Genomic DNA, 19,380 nt, shown 5'->3' with positions numbered 1-19,380 from the left:
CTACTTTGAATAACCTAGAATATGACATATTTTCAGTTGTTTCACACTTTTTTGTTATGTATATAATTCCACACATGTTAATTCATAGTTTTGATGCCTTCAGTGTGAATCTACAATTTTCATAGTCATGAAAATAAAGAAAACTCTTTGAATGAGAATGTGTGTCCAAACTTTTGGTCTGTACTGTATATCATTTACATCACTAAAGACTCGGGAAGTAAACAAAGTCATATAAAAATCACATCTTTAAAAAACTGAAACACCCAAATTTATATATATACATTGCTTGAGAAAGGTCCCAGTAAGAGGACTGAAACGTCGCTTGGGTGAATAAAGATCCACTATTTTGACCGACGGATGTGCTGCGGTGTTTTCTTTTATAGATATATATATATATATATATATATTTATATAAAATGTATTTTTTACTATTCATTTTTAGTCCCCTAAGGGGACTTCGACATGCGATCCTCTGATTGCTTATACCTTAATAAATAGTATACTATGTATGTGTTTTTTACTGCCTGCCTGTTAAGCCCCGCTACAGGCAGTTTGCTATGGCAAGCCTCGGAGCCTTTACAAGGCTTCAGGCTGCCATAGTAACTGACCCTAGCATATGAGAGTTTAAAAGATTGGTAATAGCGCCGTCTCCAATATATATTTTTGTGGCCGGGTTTCAGCTGCAGTACTTACATCCCTTACACATAAATGTCATACTTTTACGCCCACGTATCAATACAAAAATTACATTAATGGAATCCTTCATTTTACATACCATTATTTTATTTAATATTGGTTACTGATTTTAATTGATGATACTTAGGTAGTTTAAAAAGGTTCTCATAATGTCAGACATTAAATAAAAATGTAAAAGTTTTTTCATCACAAAATAAAATACTGGATTGGAAGTCTTGTAATCATTACTCCAATGTTTCAAGTTCCAAATCCCCTGCCTCTTTCCTTACAGCCATAGAGTGATAACATTTCCCTGAACCCACTACAAAAAGGGAGCTTTGCCGCATATTTCATACAGATTTTTATTTAGTGTAGAAATCTGTTTGCAGTTAGCCTGACTGATTATGAGAATTGGGGTCCTGTGTCCCATTCCCTGTGAATGAAGTGGTGCTCAGCATGCATACTGCTGCTCCATGCATTTTCTATACGACTACTGAATATAAGTATGGTACTCAGGCTATCTTCAACAGTCCTGTAGAAATGAATGGAGCAGACTTGTGCTCAACCACTGCTTCATACAGAGGGACAAGGGCCGTATAACGACTTAGCGGCAGAAGCTACTATGAGAGAGATTGGCTATGCAGGAGGGGCTAGAAAAGTCAAAGGTCCTCCCTTCTTATGATCGGTGGGTGTCCCAGCAGTCAGACTATCACCGATGAGACACTTATATCCTATCCTGTGGTTAGGGGATAACTTTAAATGTTAGGAGAACCCCTTTAAAGGCATCCAGTTATTTGTAAGATCTATGATGTTAGTCTGCTAAGGTTGATGTCAAGGAGGCTCTAATTGTAGTTCTTACCAAATCTTTTACATGTTAGGTTATCACTTAAAAGTTTGGTGTTTGCAATGTGTAGTTTGTATGGCATCTGAGTGGTTTGCTTTAATGTTTTCTTACTTTGTAACTTTGGACCCATGAAAAGTGATGAATCCTGAAGCCCTAGTTTGTAGAAAGCATATTTTAGATACAATGCCTGTATTTTATTTGAATTCCTTGGCATTCATATTATGTGGGCTCTAAACAGAACATATTTGTTGTTTCAAAAAATAAGGGAAAAGTCAAAGATAACTACACAAACAGAACAAAACATTTTGTCTCTGTTGTGCTGTGTATTTGCGTATAATGGTGGTCGCAACCAGAATTCAGCAGAAAACCGATCTATGTGAGCAACTATCAAAACCCATAAGTGTAATAAGTGAGAAATGTAATTACAGGCTATAAGGCTATTAAACAGAATCTATTATTGTTACTTTAAATCAAATAGGTGTACACACTGTTGCTGCTCTTTAGATAATGCTTCCAAGCGAAGCATGCTGTAAAATTTTACTTGTACTGCCTGCAAGATTATTCTGGATTACGGGGGCAGACTGTGAATTTAAAGTGGCCCTGGAAAAAACTAAAAGTAGCCCGAAGTTGTAGGCGAGTCCAAATTCACAGAAGACGGGGTAACGCACAGGCATGGCCAACACAAACCAAAAGTAGGCAGGGACAACAGAAGTAGGTGGAGCCAGCAATATTGTAGGGCAGTGCAAAATACCACCCCAGCAAAACCAACTACCACAGTGCAGCACAAAATACTGCCCCAGGAAAACCAAGTACCACAGTGTAGCATAAAATACTGCCCTATAACCATTCTGAGGATGGTGATACAGTTGAATTCAGAAAGCCATCTGTGGCTGCTGGCTAGATGCATAAGTATCTCATGCTCCTAGTATTAATCCTGTGAGTATTAAATGTACCTGGCCAGCATCTGTGAGGGTCTTCAGGGCATTATCCCACTGGTAAATTTCCCTGTAGTGTATATAGCAAAGCCCGTCCCTGCTGGATTACAAAAATCCCATTTTAATCTGAACATTTAAAACACTGGAAATCAGCGGCCATCATCAATAGCAATCAGACTTTTGGTTTACAGTGCATTTGAAAACTCTTTGTATGTTGTCGCCATGTGCTAAAATTGAAACAAATCTAGTTTTTTTTCTACCATCCCGCCCTCAATAACCCATAATGACAAAGTGAAAACAAAATGTTCAAAATCTTCACTAATTTATTGAAAAGGAAAAAGCTAAAATTTCACATGGACATAAGTATTCAGACCCTTTGCAATAACATTTGAAATTTAGATCTGGGGACCTCCCATTTCTCTTCATCATCTTTGTTTCTGCACCTTGATTGGAGTCCACCTGTCGTAAATTCCATTCATTGGACATGATTTGGAAAGACACACCACTGTCTGTATAAGATCTCACAGCTAAGGCTACTTTCACACTAGCGTTCATCGGTCCGCTCGTGAGCTCCGTTTGAAGGGGCTCACGAGCGGACCCGAACGCAGCCGTCCAGCCCTGATGCAGTCTGAATGGAGCGGATCCGCTCAGACTGCATCAGTCTGGCGGCGTTCAACCTCCGCTCCGCTCGGACAGGCGGACAGCTGAACGCTGCTTGCAGCGTTCGGGTGTCCGCCTGGCCGTGCGGAGGCGTGCGGATCCGTCCAGACTTACAATGTAAGTCAATGGGGACGGATCCGTTTGAAGATGCCACAATATGGCTCAATCTTCAGGCGGATCCGTCCCCCATTGACTTTACATTGAAAGTCTGGACGGATCCGTACGAGGCTATTTTCACACTTAGCTGTTATATGCTAAAAATAATGCAGACGGATCCGTTCTGAACGGAGCCTCCGTCTGCATTATTATGATCGGATCCGTTCAGAACGGATCCGATCGAACGCTAGTGTGAAAGTAGCCTAACAAAGAGCAAAAACCAAGCTATGAATAGAAAATAACTTCCCATGCCGCTTACAGACAGGTTTGTTTGGAGAAGGGTACAAAAATTTCTGTTGCACTGAAAGTTCCCAAAAGCAAAGTGGAATCCATAATTCTTAAATGGAAGAAGTTTAAAAAAAACATGACTCATCCTATAGCTGGCGGCCCCAACAAACAAAAATTGAGGCACAGGTCCTTGGTATGGCTACTTTCACACTAGCGTTTTTGCTGGATCCAGCAGGTTTCAGAAAAAATTATTCCGTTACTGATCATAGAACCATCATCATCCGTTATGAACGGATCCGGTAGTATTCTCTTTAACATAGCCAAGACGGATCCGTCAAGAACTCCACTGAAAGGCTATGGGGGACGTATCCATTTTCTATTGTGTCAGAGAAAACCCATTGACTTGCATTGTGGGTTATGACAGCTCCGCTTCCCATGACAGAAAGAAAACTGCAGAATGCGGTATGAGAACGCAACCAAACGGAACTGAATACATTTTGGAACATTCCGTTCTGTTCAGTTACGTTTTGTCCCCATTGACAATGAATGGGGACAAAATGGAAGCGTTTTTTTTAAGGTATTGAGACCCTTTGACGTATCTCAATGCTGGAAAATAGAAACGCTAGTGTGAAAGTAGCCTAAGAGAGATGACCAAGAACCCAGTAGTCTCTCTGGCTGTGCTCCAAAGATCCTGTGTGAAGATAGGAGAAACTTCCAGAAGGTCAACCATCACTGCAGAATAAAAAAAAAAAATAATTTTTTATGTTTTATCACAAGGCCGCAACATCAAATGTAAGAAAAGTAAAAGACTTTACAAATGCATTGTATATGCAGCAGGGATAATTTTTCTATACATACCTTTGACCTGACTGTTAAAGGCACCCTATTTACTGTATATTAAAAGTTACCTTTCATTTCCATTTCTGATATGTCAGTAGTTTTCATTATTTGGGTCTAGGTCCTGAGACCCCAGTGATGACTTGGCTTAGCACTGTGTGCCCTGTTTCTGTTGGGCTTTGCGTAAACTAGTATTATGGCTGACAGTATAGGGGGTATAGACTATGGTGGCCACTGCTTGGTCCTAAATTGCTTTTGGAGTGAAGAAAGAGGGTGGTTGAGTATTGAGGAAGACAGTGTAGAGCCCCTTGTTGAATTACAGTGTAGCTGTCGGTGGGAAGCCTGCCAATCCTGACAGCTCATCCTGTGAGTTGTACTGGGGTCAGGATAGAGGTTAGCCTGCATACAGGCTAAAGCCACAGTGAGACGTCATCTTGTTGGTGAGTAATGAAGTGTCCTCAACAGCCTTCTATAATGCATGTGAAATACACTATAAATTCTAAAATGTCAACTCAGTTACAGCTCCACTGATTACCAGAATTACTCCTATTAAATACTCCAGTCAAAACGTATTATTCCCAAAACTAATAGGAGCAGGATTTAGTTAATATTAGATAACTGCTGTACATGCAGGTTATTCATACGTTCATTAAAGTAGCTCCAACATGGAGCAGTAATCATTAGAATGTATGCAGCAAATCCCTAGAATATTTTATGATCCTGTTTTACTTATGAATTTGTAAAATGGCTTAAAAATCCCCTGCTAGTTCTGCCTTAGTAGTGAGTGTAAAATATAGCTTTTTGAAGCAGTGCTCTTTTTATGGCATATTAACTTCATTGAGGGGGTCTTGAGATTGAGAACGCAAACTTTTAGCCAGACAAGACTAGTTCTCACTCTGGAGGACTCACTACAACCATGTATCACATTTTCACCCAATTGATTCCAATTAATTCACTGTTATAATTAACTGTGTACTCCTCTCCTCATCAACTGTACCCTATGATGGCTTTTAATTGCTAAGGCTTCGGGACGGTTTTCATATATACCAAACAAATTAAAAATACTTAAATAAAATTGAAATCCCCTGTGTGTGTGTGTATGTGTGTATATATCTATATATATATATATATATATATATATATATATATATATATATATATATTGTTAAAGCTCTAAATATAATATACACAGAGGGGAGGCCCTCAGTATTATTTTCTCTGGTAGGCACAAGAGAATTCAGTACAACCCTTCCAAGTAGAAACCGGTAAAACATTTACTGTAACTTTGTTACATTGTGAAGAAAACAAAAATCTCAAAATAAGTACAAAACAAGCAAAGAAAAATTGAAGTATATCAGACCTCCCAGAGTGACTGACCCAAGTTGTAATCCTACTTACCTGGTCCCTGCCTTTGGGTTTGGTGTGTATCACTCCCTGGCCGGCTCTTCATCTCCCTGATGCATTGATATCAACATCCTGTTGACGGGGGACACATGACCATCTGTTGTGACGCAAGAGGAGCAGGTCACTTCTGTGGCCAGCTATTAGCTACAGTAACCACGTACCCCCTCCCGTCAACATAATGTTGATATCAGCACACAGGGAGATGAAGAACTAGCCATGAAACAATAGAGACCGAATTCAGTGTCGAGAACCAGGTAAGTATGATCATTATCGCAGGTTGTCTTCCGCTAGACCCTAAGGGCCCTATTTTATTAGTGGTCTATTATTGGGTCAAAGCTTGAGCACCCCGGACGATCCTTTGGTACTTCTGTGCACCAGTCGTACCTTGCAATTCGGATTTGATTATCTCTATTCAGCAGACAAGCAAGTGACCGAATAACTTTGTTATATGAGGTTCCACAATGCACTGCTTCCTGGTAGCAGTAATCTAGAAGAGATTTGAAGTTTGAGTTCTGTCAGAATAGAGAGCAATACATTCATTATTATAAACTAGTACATCAAATTTAATTATTCCAAATTATATATAACATTTTATAGATTTTAGACTGTGAAGTTTTAAATATGTTGAGCAAAAATGTAGCGTTCCTACAAAAGTAAAAAATATTTTTACGGGATGTTTTATTTTCAGTTATGCAGAATTTCATGGCTGACGAGATATGAATCTAGTCTTGCCTTGTACTGCTACGTAAAATGAACATCCCAATGAGACCTGAATCAGCTGGGATTACAAAGAAATTCCAAGATAAACAGATCTAATGACAGCCTGCTGTAGAGATCATGTTCACTCGGCTAGACTTTACGGCCAGTATGGAAAGACCAATACAATCTTGAATATATTGACAAAAGTATGTCATACCCTTGCTTTCTGTATATCTCTTAAAATATATATTTTTTAATTTTTAATAAAATGTATAACTGCAATGTCAAAGCAATTAAATTCTCATTCTACTTGGCTGCCATTTGTCAAAGTTATTCCCAGTGCAGTGCATTCAATGGAATGTTTTCATGCAGTGTATTACATTAGGAAATCATTCATAAGCTCCCTCTCATATAGTATAAAACTCCATGGAATCTGAGCCCACATAAGAACAGGAATGCTTTTTATTGATGTTAATACTAAAGGCTTCTACAAGGAGATGTCAAGCAACGCTTGATTGTTTTAACCTTTTCAGTGAAAAAATGTAAATACTCTCAATACTTTAAAAATGCATTATTTATAGAAAACTTTTTTCCTCTGTACATGCTGAAAATCTAGTTTGCAGACATTGGCTCTTAGACATGGCGCCATCCACTGCACACAAAGTAGAGGAGAAGCTGCTTCCTAAGCGTCTTTTACTCACTCAGAAGTGCCTTAGGATCATGAATGACATTGCAGAGAGACACTGACCTGTATTAGTTATGAATCTAGAACTTGTACTGAGATAGAAATTTCTCATGTAACTGTGTAGTCTCTTTAGTGTCTCTCTTTGAGTCCCATCTCACTTATGCTGCTGCTAACTCCTCTTTCCTCCCCTTTTCATTCCGAAATGAAATTCAAAGCATTTTCAATGTGAATTAGCAGGGTAGGGGGGTTTCTTGTATTGATTGATGTGTGTAACGTTGTGTGAAAGTACAGTGACTATAAATTACAAGTTTTGCTGTACCTTTGCTCACAAAGACTCTATATATAATCTGGTCCTTGATTGACATGGCCAGGTTCCTGCATAGTCGTCTCACCTTGCCCTGTCAATCAAAAAGAAAAGGGAGTGGCTGGCAAAGGAAGCAGGAGAATGAAGCATGTACAGAGTGGCTTGGTCCCCCCCATGGTGCACTAAACTGTTAATTTGCATATGAATTATAAGTATATTTTCTCCAGAATGTAGCAAGGGATCACTAAGTAAAAGCTATCATTACATTCATCCGAGCTAGCCCTACAAGACATTGGGGCACGTTTGTTAATACCGGCGTTTTAGACATAGGTCTTAATAAAGCCCTGCACTTACGGTGGATCCGGTGCAGTTATGAAGAGGCCTCTACATAACTTTGGCGAATCCACCACAGCTTCTAAATTTAAGACAGCTTCCCTGCTGTATTACATTTAGACCATTTTCTACACCTGTTTTAGGCTTGCTGACCCGTCCCCTTTCTCTGCGCACTCTACACCCACTTTTTTAGACCTGGTGTAAATGTGGAAAAGTCACAGATGGCACTGCAAAGGATCTTTGCACTGCAATCTGTGCCAAAAATATGGCTAATTTAGGCATATTTCTGTTTAATAAATGACCCCCATTGTGCCTGATTTATCAGTGAATTTCCTGGTAACATAAGTAACCCATTTACTACAGGATTTGGGCACATGAGAGGATAGTTATGTAATCAAGAATCCAAAACATGAGCAATGCAGGCTGAAGGGATTGCCAAAATGTACAACCTTACTTATTGGTGGTCCCCGCCAGTATGATTCATTGATTTCTGCCTTTCTGATCCTCACTGCCATTGGTCACAAGCCATGTGAAGAAAGTGAGCCTATCCGTATCTATGTTATCTTGAAGCAATTATATAAACATTACGCTTGTCCCTCAGATTTGAATAATGCCAGAACAAAATTAAAATCCACTTAGTTACAAACTAAGATTATCAGAAGATTTCTACCAGCACGTATTTGAGCTGCAAATAATAAATTAAGTTATAGTCCATATGGTTGAATTTACTCCTGACTTGCTCGTTACGGGAAAAATACAAATTCTCTATTTATAACCCTGTTTACGTGTTCTGTATACATAGAAATATTTAAACTATGGAAAATTTACTATCATCTTCCCTCTTGTATATTTCTTACAGAGGCTTATTGCTCCAGGAAAACAGCAAGTTCGCTGAGGCTCTTCACTACTACAAGTTAGCAATTGGTAGCAGGCCTACACTGGCATGTGAGTAATGAATTTACATTTTATCTTCGCTGGTCACATCTGTATATCATTATCATCTCAGTCTTTTTTTGAAATAAGATGAAGGTCTAAGACCTCACCACAAAACCATCATCACAACTGGCATCCTAATTGGCAGTGTGTAGAGAGATGAAAGCTTTTAAAAAGCATGTAGGCTGAACCACCGATCGCTGATGGTGGTCCTTACGAATAAGAAATAAATTCACTGGCAGGACAGAGTCAGCAATTAAACTTAAGACTACCAGAGAAATATTCCATTATGTGTTTTTTTTTTTTTTTGTGTTCATTCCTATTTTACATACATTGCCTACTATTTACATATACTTGTGAATTCTCTTTTACAGCGGCATACTTGAATACAGGTATAATTCTTATGAATCAGGGAAGGACTGAAGAAGCTAGAAGGACTTTCTTGAAATGCTCAGAAATCCCAGATGAAAACCTAAAAGATCCAAATGCTCATAAGAGTTCAGTGACTAGTTGCCTTTATAATCTGGGAAAGTTGTACCACGAACAAGGGCAGTATGAGGTGAGTTTCCAATAAGTGTTTCTAGAAATGCTTTCCCCCAACAAGTCTCATGTATTTCCCGAGCTGAAAATGGTTAATGGCAAATGAAGGGGGACATTGGTGCTGATGCATCTCCACAATATGGTATACTACTGTGGTAGACAATGAATCACCAGTCCCAGTGGGGAGCTTCTGAGATATATGGAAGTAGAGCTGCACTGGGCCGGGATGGAGTATCAATACCAAAACGGGATACATAAGACATTGGGCAGAGGCATCTGTGGGTATCATCCCTACTTTATTAATTGTTCGCAGAAGTTTTTCCTTACTTGTACTCCTCCATTGTAGCCTATAGGACCAACTTCTTCAGGAACACTAGTTCCTCTGTTAGTTGAAGTATTTTTAGGGTTTCCATAATTTAATTTTACTACTGTGGCATCACCAGATTCAGATTTTTGCCCTATAGCAGATACCCTATGCCCCATAGCAAAATGTTCTTTATTGCTTAATTTATATTTTATGCAATTCCTTAGCGCAGCTCTCAGAAAAACTGGCTCAACACTGCAACACATTTTATCCTAAGTCGTCAAATAAAAACTAACTTTTGCCATAAAGCTTAGACCATTATCAAATTGTTCCCAAACCTTTTGCAGATTGTATCCTATGTTAGAAGTTTGAACTTAGCACTGTATTGGTTTGGATTTTGCAGGAGACTTGGGACAGCAAAAAAGTAGCATTTTAGATTTGTGATTGTGATCCTAACTTTCTAAAGTATTAATCTACAAGTCGTTACAGAGTGAGGCAATCCTAATGGACTGTCAAAGTTAGTTCAAATTTGTTGAATCATAGGCAATATTGAAGCGTGTACCCTTTCAAACCACTAGCTTATTCTAGTGTAACTGTAGTCTAGCTCCTAAATAAGCTCAACCTATAGAGAAACATCACATTTCTTGTTCTTTACCTCAAGTATCTATTTTTATGTACATAATGGTTGTATAATGATAAGTGAAAATTATGTACATCTTGTAATTTTTTTTTAAAGTATTTGCAAATTTAATCAGTGAAAGCTCCAATTACCTCAGTCACAGTAGGTGAATAAATTAGCACCCATAAAAAATGTACAGTGTAACACAGTGCTTTACAATGTTTTTCTACCAATGTCTGACAAATTTGACATGCCTTATTTATGTTATTTGTTACCTGCGGTATAAAATTTCCAAAAATATGGTATAATTTATTTATTCTATAGGTGAAATAAATTTAAGCTGTCTAGACATGCATCAAATTTATGACAGGTGTTATCCTCCTAAATATAGGGGGGTCATTTGTTTTTATCTTTGACATTTTTCACAAAATTATCAAATGTTAAATATCTTGATTGTTTTAATCAGGTAAAAAAAAAAAATTGTAATCAGTTTAATACCGTATTTTTGTGACGTCATTTATTCTGTGGAGAATTCACCAGTAGTAGTTGGAAAAAGTAGATGCTGCTGTTGTGTGGGTGTTTTCAGTTTTATGTTTTAGAGTCTATGCGGTACAATAGATGATTATTTATCATTTAGTTATACCTTAAAACCTTCTTAAGGCTGTATTAGAAAGCCAGATCAGGTAGGCGATTGTCGGGAGGGAAGCGTTCCTTTCTGGCAATCGCCTGCTCACTAGTCGAGGAGACCGATGCTATTACATGCACAGCATGGAGAAGAGCGATTGTTATGCCATTGCTCGTCTCCATGCTGTCTAGTTGTTTCCCAGTAGCATATTGTGATTACACAGCATGATCTGCTACCGACAAACTATGAAAAACGATAAAATCTGGATTCAAATGTGTTTTGTAGGACCGCACAATTCTTGTCCGTTCGGGAGATAACCACTCTAGATCAGAACCATCCACCTGCATACATATAGGTAAAATATTGGATTCCACAGATATTCTCCTCCCCCACTGGGTCCTTTGGAATATCAAAAATCGCACCGATAGTGAAGCACTGCCATTATTCCTCACATGCACTACTGATGTTATACTCACAAGCGCACGTGGAAATGCGGGCACATCAGATAAATATAACCGCCTCATACTCCCCCTGTCCTCTCTCTCCCATAGCTAGTTAAACACCAGTGGTAATATAGGAAAAATAGATCCAATACAACAGCCTTGTGCTCCTGCCCGACCCAGGTTTCGCTCCAAGCTTCATCAGTGCTTCAGTATCGGTGCGATTTATGATATTCTACAGGACCCAGTGGGGGAGGAGGATATATGTGGAATCTGATATTTTACCTATATGTATTCAGGTGGATGGTTCTGATCTAGAATGGTTATCTCCTGAACTGACAAGAATTGTGCGGTCCTACAAAACGCATTTGATTGACTGTGAATTGAGCCCACTTCACTCTTGGGACCTGCGGCGGCAAACGATCCAGGCAACGTATTGGAGATTAATATTTTATAATGGATAAAATCTGGATTGCCTGATGAACAAGTGTTTGCTCATTCATTGGGTAATCGGCGGCAGTATAACACTGCCAGAGCATTGCTTATGCGAACACTCGTTAACAATGAAATGGCCGACAATTAGCCAGTCTAATGCAGGCTTTAGGATGTAAATCGAAGTTTATAATCTAAAACATTAGTGCTTTATGATGTTTATTAGCTTTTCTCACGTGCAGGCTTCACACTCCATATAGTGTAGAGTAGGAGGACACTTGAATTACTGCAGCCCTTAACTTCCCCATGCAGAAAGATAGAGATATACCTGAATGTCCCCAATGTACCCAAACAGGGATCTGACTGTGGAGCAAACTGCTTTACTCTAGGAGGCAGTCTCTGCAGTGTCCTAACAGCCGGAGTGCAAGCATAACGTAAGGTGGCAGGTGTTTGGATAGTGACTGGGACCAGGTGGTGGCTCCACTGTCTCTGTAGAACACGACGATGATTACAACTTCTTGTAGCACCAGTGATTGAGCTCTGGGGGAAACTTCTGCAGACAAGCAAACTCTTTTGCCAAGATTTTTCATTTGTTGACTCTTTTCATTAATTTCTAGATTTAATATGTTTTTAAGTGATTACTTTTCCAGTGATATTTATTAGACTAACCACCTAACCCAATGACTGTTGCTGAAATAGATGGCTGAAGCTTGCCTGGAGAGATTGTGGTTTGCTTCTTGTAATGGCAACCATTAGTTACCAAACAGCTGTCACAACATGTAGGCTGGACAGGTAGGATATCTGGTAGGGTGACTTTCCAATCTTAACACTTGTGGTTCTACTAAAGTAAAAATTGATAAGGCATTTGTGCGATCTAAGTGAATCAGTGGAATGGAGGGTTGATTGTTATGGCTGTCATAGGGATTCTAAAGTGTAGCCATTTAATGGCAATGTGAGACAGACATAAAAGTTTTTTTAAAGTTGTTTAAGACTTTACAAAATAGGTAGTAATATGTATAGAGTTGCCAAATGTATCTGAATCTGTATAGATAAATGCAGATTTTGTAATGCACCAGTAGACACCAGAGTACCATGCAGCCGGTCATTATCTCCTGTATATATTTTATATTTCTAAGTGATTTGATTATTTTTACCTTTAATATAATTGAAAGCATACCTAAAATGTCAGCTAACTTTTCAGAATAAGCTGTCATATGTGTATGGATATAGCACTATATTTGACCATTATATGACATTTTTAGCAGTTTTCTCCTTTGCATGCTGCATCCCTGATTCACCTTTGTCTGAACTAGTAAGTAGAAGCTAGCTGTGCTCTGTAGACTACACACAGAGATAGCAGGTTCTGCTTCCTAACTCTTACTCAGAATCCCTCAGCTGCAGCATATGGGACATTATAGAGAAGTACTGAGCAGTATCGATGTGAATTCGGTACTTGGGATGAGATACAACACTTAATATTAGCTGTCATGTCTGGCTGCTTATCTCAGCAGCTCCTCCTTTCCCTCTCTCTAGACTTCTATGGGAATATTTAATTTGATCCTTCAGTGAACAGGCAGTCTGTCTTAATCTCACAAGATGCATTTCTCACAAATTTCTGAAAGTAAATTTATAAAAAAAAGTCGGGGTAGCCAATAACTGTAGAATAAGGTTTTTTTTTCTGATAAAATTTGTTTAAAAGTTTCTAATATTCGCCTGTTATAACTATTTATATCGTTATGTGAAAGTACATGGACCAGTTAAAGGGGAGGTCCACTTTTTACTATTGATGACCTATCCTCCTGACACCCCTGTCAGTCAGCTGTTTGAAGAGAAGGCAGTGATTGTATGAGAGCTGCCTTCTCTGCTCTGTTTACCTGCTCACTGCAGTAATTGCAGTAATTGTTCTGTCATAGCCAATTGAACAGACAAAGCCATCCCACAGAAGTGAAGGGGGACGCCATACTTGTAATTGCACCTGCTCACCACAGCAATTTCTGTGGAGAGCTGGTGAAAAGAGCTGACAAGGCAGCGCTCATATCTAATACTGATTACCTATTCAGATGATAGGTCATCCTCTATTAGTCACCTTGTCATTTACATGAGTAATTATGTGATTCTGTGATATTGTTGTTGTGGTGTCTTAATTATTAGTGATTTTTCTTCTCCCTCTAGGATGCACTCTCTGTGTATAAAGAAGCAATACTGAAAATGCCAAGGCAATTTGCACCACAAAGCTTATATAACATGATGGGTAAGAAAATTAAACAAAACCTAACATATTAAACATATATTAATGAAGGCTCTGTATCTAGTCAAGTCATGTTGGTTCATGGGCTTAAGAAGAAGTCTTCAAAAGATGTTGCAGATCCGCAAAAAAAACGGATGACGTCCATATGGGATACATTTTTTTGCGGATCCATTGTAGAGTTATTGCGATACCAAAATTTTGATTCGGTTTCGATACCATAAAAAAGTATTGCGATACTCGATACCATTTGATACCACGCAAAAAAAAAAAAACACCAAAAAAGCCTTGCATTGCGCATTTAAAAAAAATTGCAAATCGCAGTTTTTATTTTTTATTTTTTTCTGTTCCGGCATTCACCGCATAGATTTTTTTAATATTTTTATAGTTTGGACTTTTCGGACATGGCTATATGTGATTTGATTATTTATTTATTGTTTATATATTTTATATGTAAAATTAGGAAAGGGGGTGATTTATACTTGGTGTGTTGTTTTTTTTGTTTGTTTTTACAGTTTATTTATTAACTATTTCCCCCTTAGGGGCTAGAACCTGGGATCTTTTAATCCCTTGTCCTATTCACCCTAATAGAGCTCTATCAGGGTGACTAGGACTTCACACTCTCCCTGCTACCCTGTGCATAGTGCACACGGCAGCAGGGAGCTGACTATGGCAGCCAGGGCCAGGGCTTCAGTAGCGTCCTGGCTGCCATGGTAACCAATCAGAGCCCCAGGAAGCTCCCACTGCCACCAATGAGGGGCAAGAGAGAGGGGGACCCTGTGGCCTCTGCCACCAATGACTTTAATACTGGGGGGGTTGAGGGGGGTGGACGCACCTGAGGGGTTAACTGCCGCTGATCACAGCTCCCTGTCAGAGGCAGGGTGCTGGCTATGCGATTCTGCTGCCGGGACCTGCCTCCTGTATTAAAAGTTAAAGACGACCTTTCATGGGCAGGCTACATAGAGCGGCGCCCAGGGATGTCCCTGCACTTAATATTATTCCTGGGCGCCGCTCCGTTCGCCTGCTGTGCCCCTATTACTGTCTCCTGCTCCGTATGCTAATTACTACTATTGGAGCGATGGGCAGGAGACATCAGCTTCTCTTCTAGGCATTCCTTCTCCCTTGCTGTGACGTTCTGCACTGCGATTGGACTGCGCTACAGCAGGAAGAAGGAACGCCCAGGAGAGAAGCTGATGTTTCCTGCCCATCGCTCCGATAGTGCTAATTAGCATACGGAGAAGGAGACAGTAATGGGGGCACAGCGGGCGAATGGAGCGATGCCCAGAAATAATAGTAGCCTGGTAGCCTGGTAACTTATAGTAGCCTGGTAACTTAACAAAGTCCGGACCCATTTAAAATCCTCCTATCATTGCGCCCGCCCCTCTCTCCTCATTGGTGGCAGCAGCGGCACAGGGGGAGGGAGAGACTGCTTCCTTCTCCCCTGTGCTGCTGAGGGAACACGAGCGCGCTCACAGCAGCGTGCTTATGTTGAGAGATACTAGACTAAGCAGCCCAATATCGAAAAAATTTAAATCCCGGTATGTCGATTGGGTGTCGAAATTTCGATACCCGCAACAACCCTAATCCATTGTAACAATGGCTATCCTTGTCTGTAAAGAATAGGATATGTTCTATTTTTTATTTTTTTTTGTGGGGCTACAGAACGGACATACGGATGCGGACAGCACACCAGCTGCACCCATTATCTCGGAGCCCAGCATCGCCCCGCTGTTAATTATTCACTCGACCCGGGAGCGAAGTGCGCAGACAGCTGGCGCATGCGCGCTTGCTTAAGTGAGGCTGCTGCCAGGCCCCCGCGCGGGCCCGGACCAGTGTAACCAGGGCGTATGCGCGAGATTAGGCGCACTAGAAAATAAAATCAGCGAGGAGAGGAGTGAATAATTAACAGCGGGGCGGTGCTGGACTCTGATATAATGGGCGTGGCTGGGCTTCAACAGACAGAGGGACAGGACAGCCCCTTGGGCTCCTTATTGAGGTAATTTGCGTATTAATAAAAGCGATTTTTAGCCTAAATGACAAGACAGATAGGGGTAAGACTAGTATATTTTAAACTAAATCGTGGAGACTGATGTGATGTAAAAATCTCTAGCTAAAATCTGGATGACAGAATCCCTTTAATGTTTCCTGGAGCATCGGAATATATTTGGGCAATTAGCCCTGCGTGACAAGTTTTGTCACCCACTGGTCTACAGACATGCTTCCAGCACTTCTTGTTAATAATGTGCCACAGTGACTTCATGGCCAAAGATTTCTCCAGGGAAAATGGCTTGTAATTAATTACTGCTGCACTCAGCATTGCTGAGCATATTATAATGAATACCGAACTTCCATTTCTGGTTTATAATTTTCCAAAACTGGTTTAGTATGGTATTTTTTGTTTTTGTATATTACAGATTTTATTTTAGTTATGCTTGTATAGATTATAAAATTACTTTAATTTTACTTTTGCCCTAAAAAATATTGTATAATTTAATTTATAATCTGTGTTAATCTTTTATATCTATTTTTTCATTAATTCCTCCCACATACTGCATTTTCTGTAAATTGCATAAATAATAATTTAATTTAATAATTTAATTTAAAATAACTTTATTGGCAAGCTGTTTTCTTCACCTGCTGTTGAAATTCCTGTTCTCTCATCTGTGTGAATTTTCATGGTTATTGATTAGAGCAGTTTCTTGTATAACCAGAAGAAGCAATAGATGCAAGTCTGTGTTCTTTTCACTTTTCTGTTGGTAATGGGTTCTCCAGTCCTCACAGCTCTGATCCTTGCCTGCGCCTGTAGTGATGAAAATACATTTATCGTTCTTGTGACCATTACAGCCAGTCAATAACCTCAGTGGTTACATGTGGATGAATACTCATGTGAACTTTGCAGGCCCAGCCTGGATTGGAGTAGTGGTGTGGGAAAGGTGGGAGATTTTAAAGGTAAGGTTTTTAAAATTTTACAAAGCCACCTGCTCACTACCAAATTTTAACAACCCAAGCTCACATACAGTATGTATGTGTATGTGTGTGTATATATATATATATATATATACTTTCCAAATAACGAGGCAGCACTTCCAGCTTTCGGTGACAGGGTGAAGACCCCAAAACTCTATTCCTAGCTGGGAATAAAGTTTTGGGGTCTTCACCCTGTCACCGAAAGCTGGAAGTGCTCCCTCGTTATTTGGAAAGTACGTATCATGGAGGAGAAGCCGGCCTCTGTGAGGAATTGCACCCAGTGCATGTGGTCTGACTGTGCTGCTGTGGTATTTGGGATTTTATATATATATATATATATATATATATTTATACACTACTCACAAAAAGTTTGGGATATTTGGCTTTCGGGTAAAATTTATGGAAAACGTAAAAAGTTACAGTGATATTCTATCATGAAAGTAGGACAAGCAATGGTGATTTCCTTATCTCAAACAATTTATTGAAACAAAAGCCAACAGTGGTGGGTATACCCCCACAAAAATGTCAATGTATCAATTAGGGTTGTTTCGGGTATCGAACTTTCAATGCCCAATCGATACTTTTAGCCCGGTATTAATATGATACTGGAATTTGTCTTTTATTGATATTAGCCTGTGCTACTGCACATTTAATGCACGTTTAATACATTACAAATTCAGGCGGCAGAAACACATTGCCGGCACTCTGCCACTGACAGGGGGCTGAGATCCGCAGCAATTAGTCCCTCAGGTGCCGCACCTGAGGGGTTAACTGCCAATGATTGCAGCGCCCTGTCAGAGGCAGGGTGCCAGCAATGTGTTTCTGCCGATGGCTGAATTTGTATATTAAACATTAATTATGTGCGCCCTCCCCCCTCCACAGTATTAAAAACATTGGTGGCAGTGGCCACAGAGTCCCCTCACCTCCTCTCATTGGTGGAGCAGTGGCAGCTTCTAATCGGAGCCCCAACAGTGTAATCCTGGGGCTCCGATCGGTTACCATGGCAGTCAGGATGCTACTGAAGCCCTGGCTGCCATGGTAATCTCCCTGCTGCCGTGAGCACAAAGCCCAGGGCAGCAGGAATAGTTTGAGATCCTATTCACCCTAATAGAGCTCTGTTAGTGTGAATAGACAAGGGATTAAAATATCCCAGGTTCTATCCCCTAAGGGGGAAAATAGTTATTAAATAAACTGTAAAAAAAAATACAATAAAAAAATGCACCAAAATATTACGTATAAATCACCCCTTTCCCAATTTTACATATAAAATATATAAGCAATAAATAAATAAAATATTACATATCGCCACGTCCGAAAAGTCCAAACTATTAAAATATAAAAAAATATCTCCTATGTGGTGAACGCCGTAAAAGAAAAAAAAGAAAAGAAAACTGTGTGATTCGCAATTTTATTTTTCACGTTGTCCCCCCAAAAAATAGGATAGGACTATTCGATTATAGGCCGGAGGTTCCATAAAATGTGGAATGCACGCAGCTTGTTTGGGCATTTTATTTTTTTTTTTGCGTGATATCGAATGGTATTGAGTATCGCAATACTTGTTTATGGTAACGAAACAGAATCAAATTTTTGGTATCGAAACAACCCTCATCTCAATATCTTGTCATGTGGCTTTGAGCATCAATTACAGCTTGACAACGACGTCTCATGCTATTCACAAGTCAACTTATTGTCTGCTGAGGCATGACATCCCACTTTTCTTGAAGGGCGGCCCTCAGATCATTAAGGTTCTGAGGTACCGAGTTATGAGCCTCTACATGGCCACTCAGCCAATCCCATAGGTTTTCAATGGGATTCAGGTCTGGAGAAAGTGCAGGCCACTCCATTTGAAGTACCCCGGTCTCCAGTAGCCATTCCCTAATGATGCGACCGCAATAAGCTGGCACATTGTCGTCCATGAAGATGAAATTAGGCCTGTCTTATTCATGCAGAGACACAATGACTGGATTGATGATGTTATTTAAGTATTATGGTCTTGTCACTGTACCATTCACAAAGTGTAGGGCAGTTCTGTATTGACTAGACACACCTGCCCGCACTGTAACACCAGCACCACCAAAGGCTCATCTGGTGACAACAGTGGCTGATGTATAGCACACTCCTTGACGTCTCCAACATCATTGGCGGTCATCATTTCTGCTTAGTGTGAATTGACTTTCATCAGTGTCCCTTGTCCAGCGTAGATGCTCCCTGGCCCATGCAAATCAATGACGCTTGTAATCAGGTATCTTTGCAGTTTGTTTAGCACACAGACCACTCTGATGTAAATGGTTTAGAATGGTCTGACATGCCTCTTACCTCTCTGAAATGTACCTGGAGTTGTGTGGCATTCATCATCCCATTCTGCAGGACATTGTTCACATGAAAACGGTCATCAGTGTGGGATGTGGCCAAAGGATGTCCACTTCTATGCCTTTCTGTGACTCTTCCAGTCTCTCTGTATCTCTATTGCAACCGGCTGATGACACTCTAAGCTCAGTGGCCACTTCCGTCTGAG

At 39.9% G+C, this 19,380-nt stretch overlaps 1 protein-coding gene across 1 annotated transcript in view; it reads left to right on the top strand.

The window, feature by feature from the left end:
* TMTC2 (transmembrane O-mannosyltransferase targeting cadherins 2) overlaps positions 1-19,380 on the top strand; it is a 289,642-nt gene that overhangs the window by 167,227 nt on the left and 103,035 nt on the right. Inside the window, exons 5-7 of the mRNA XM_044280547.1 lie at positions 8,620-8,705; positions 9,068-9,252; positions 13,826-13,904. Of these exons, the coding sequence (XP_044136482.1) occupies positions 8,620-8,705; positions 9,068-9,252; positions 13,826-13,904 (350 nt within the window). The remainder of the gene's footprint in view (positions 1-8,619; positions 8,706-9,067; positions 9,253-13,825; positions 13,905-19,380) is intronic.

Source organism: Bufo gargarizans, chromosome 2 (genome assembly GCF_014858855.1).
Source record: "Bufo gargarizans isolate SCDJY-AF-19 chromosome 2, ASM1485885v1, whole genome shotgun sequence".
In the NCBI taxonomy this organism is placed as follows: domain Eukaryota; kingdom Metazoa; phylum Chordata; class Amphibia; order Anura; family Bufonidae; genus Bufo; species Bufo gargarizans.
The sequence above is the reverse complement of the archived record's forward strand: the minus strand, read 5'-3'. Positions and strand labels throughout refer to the sequence as shown.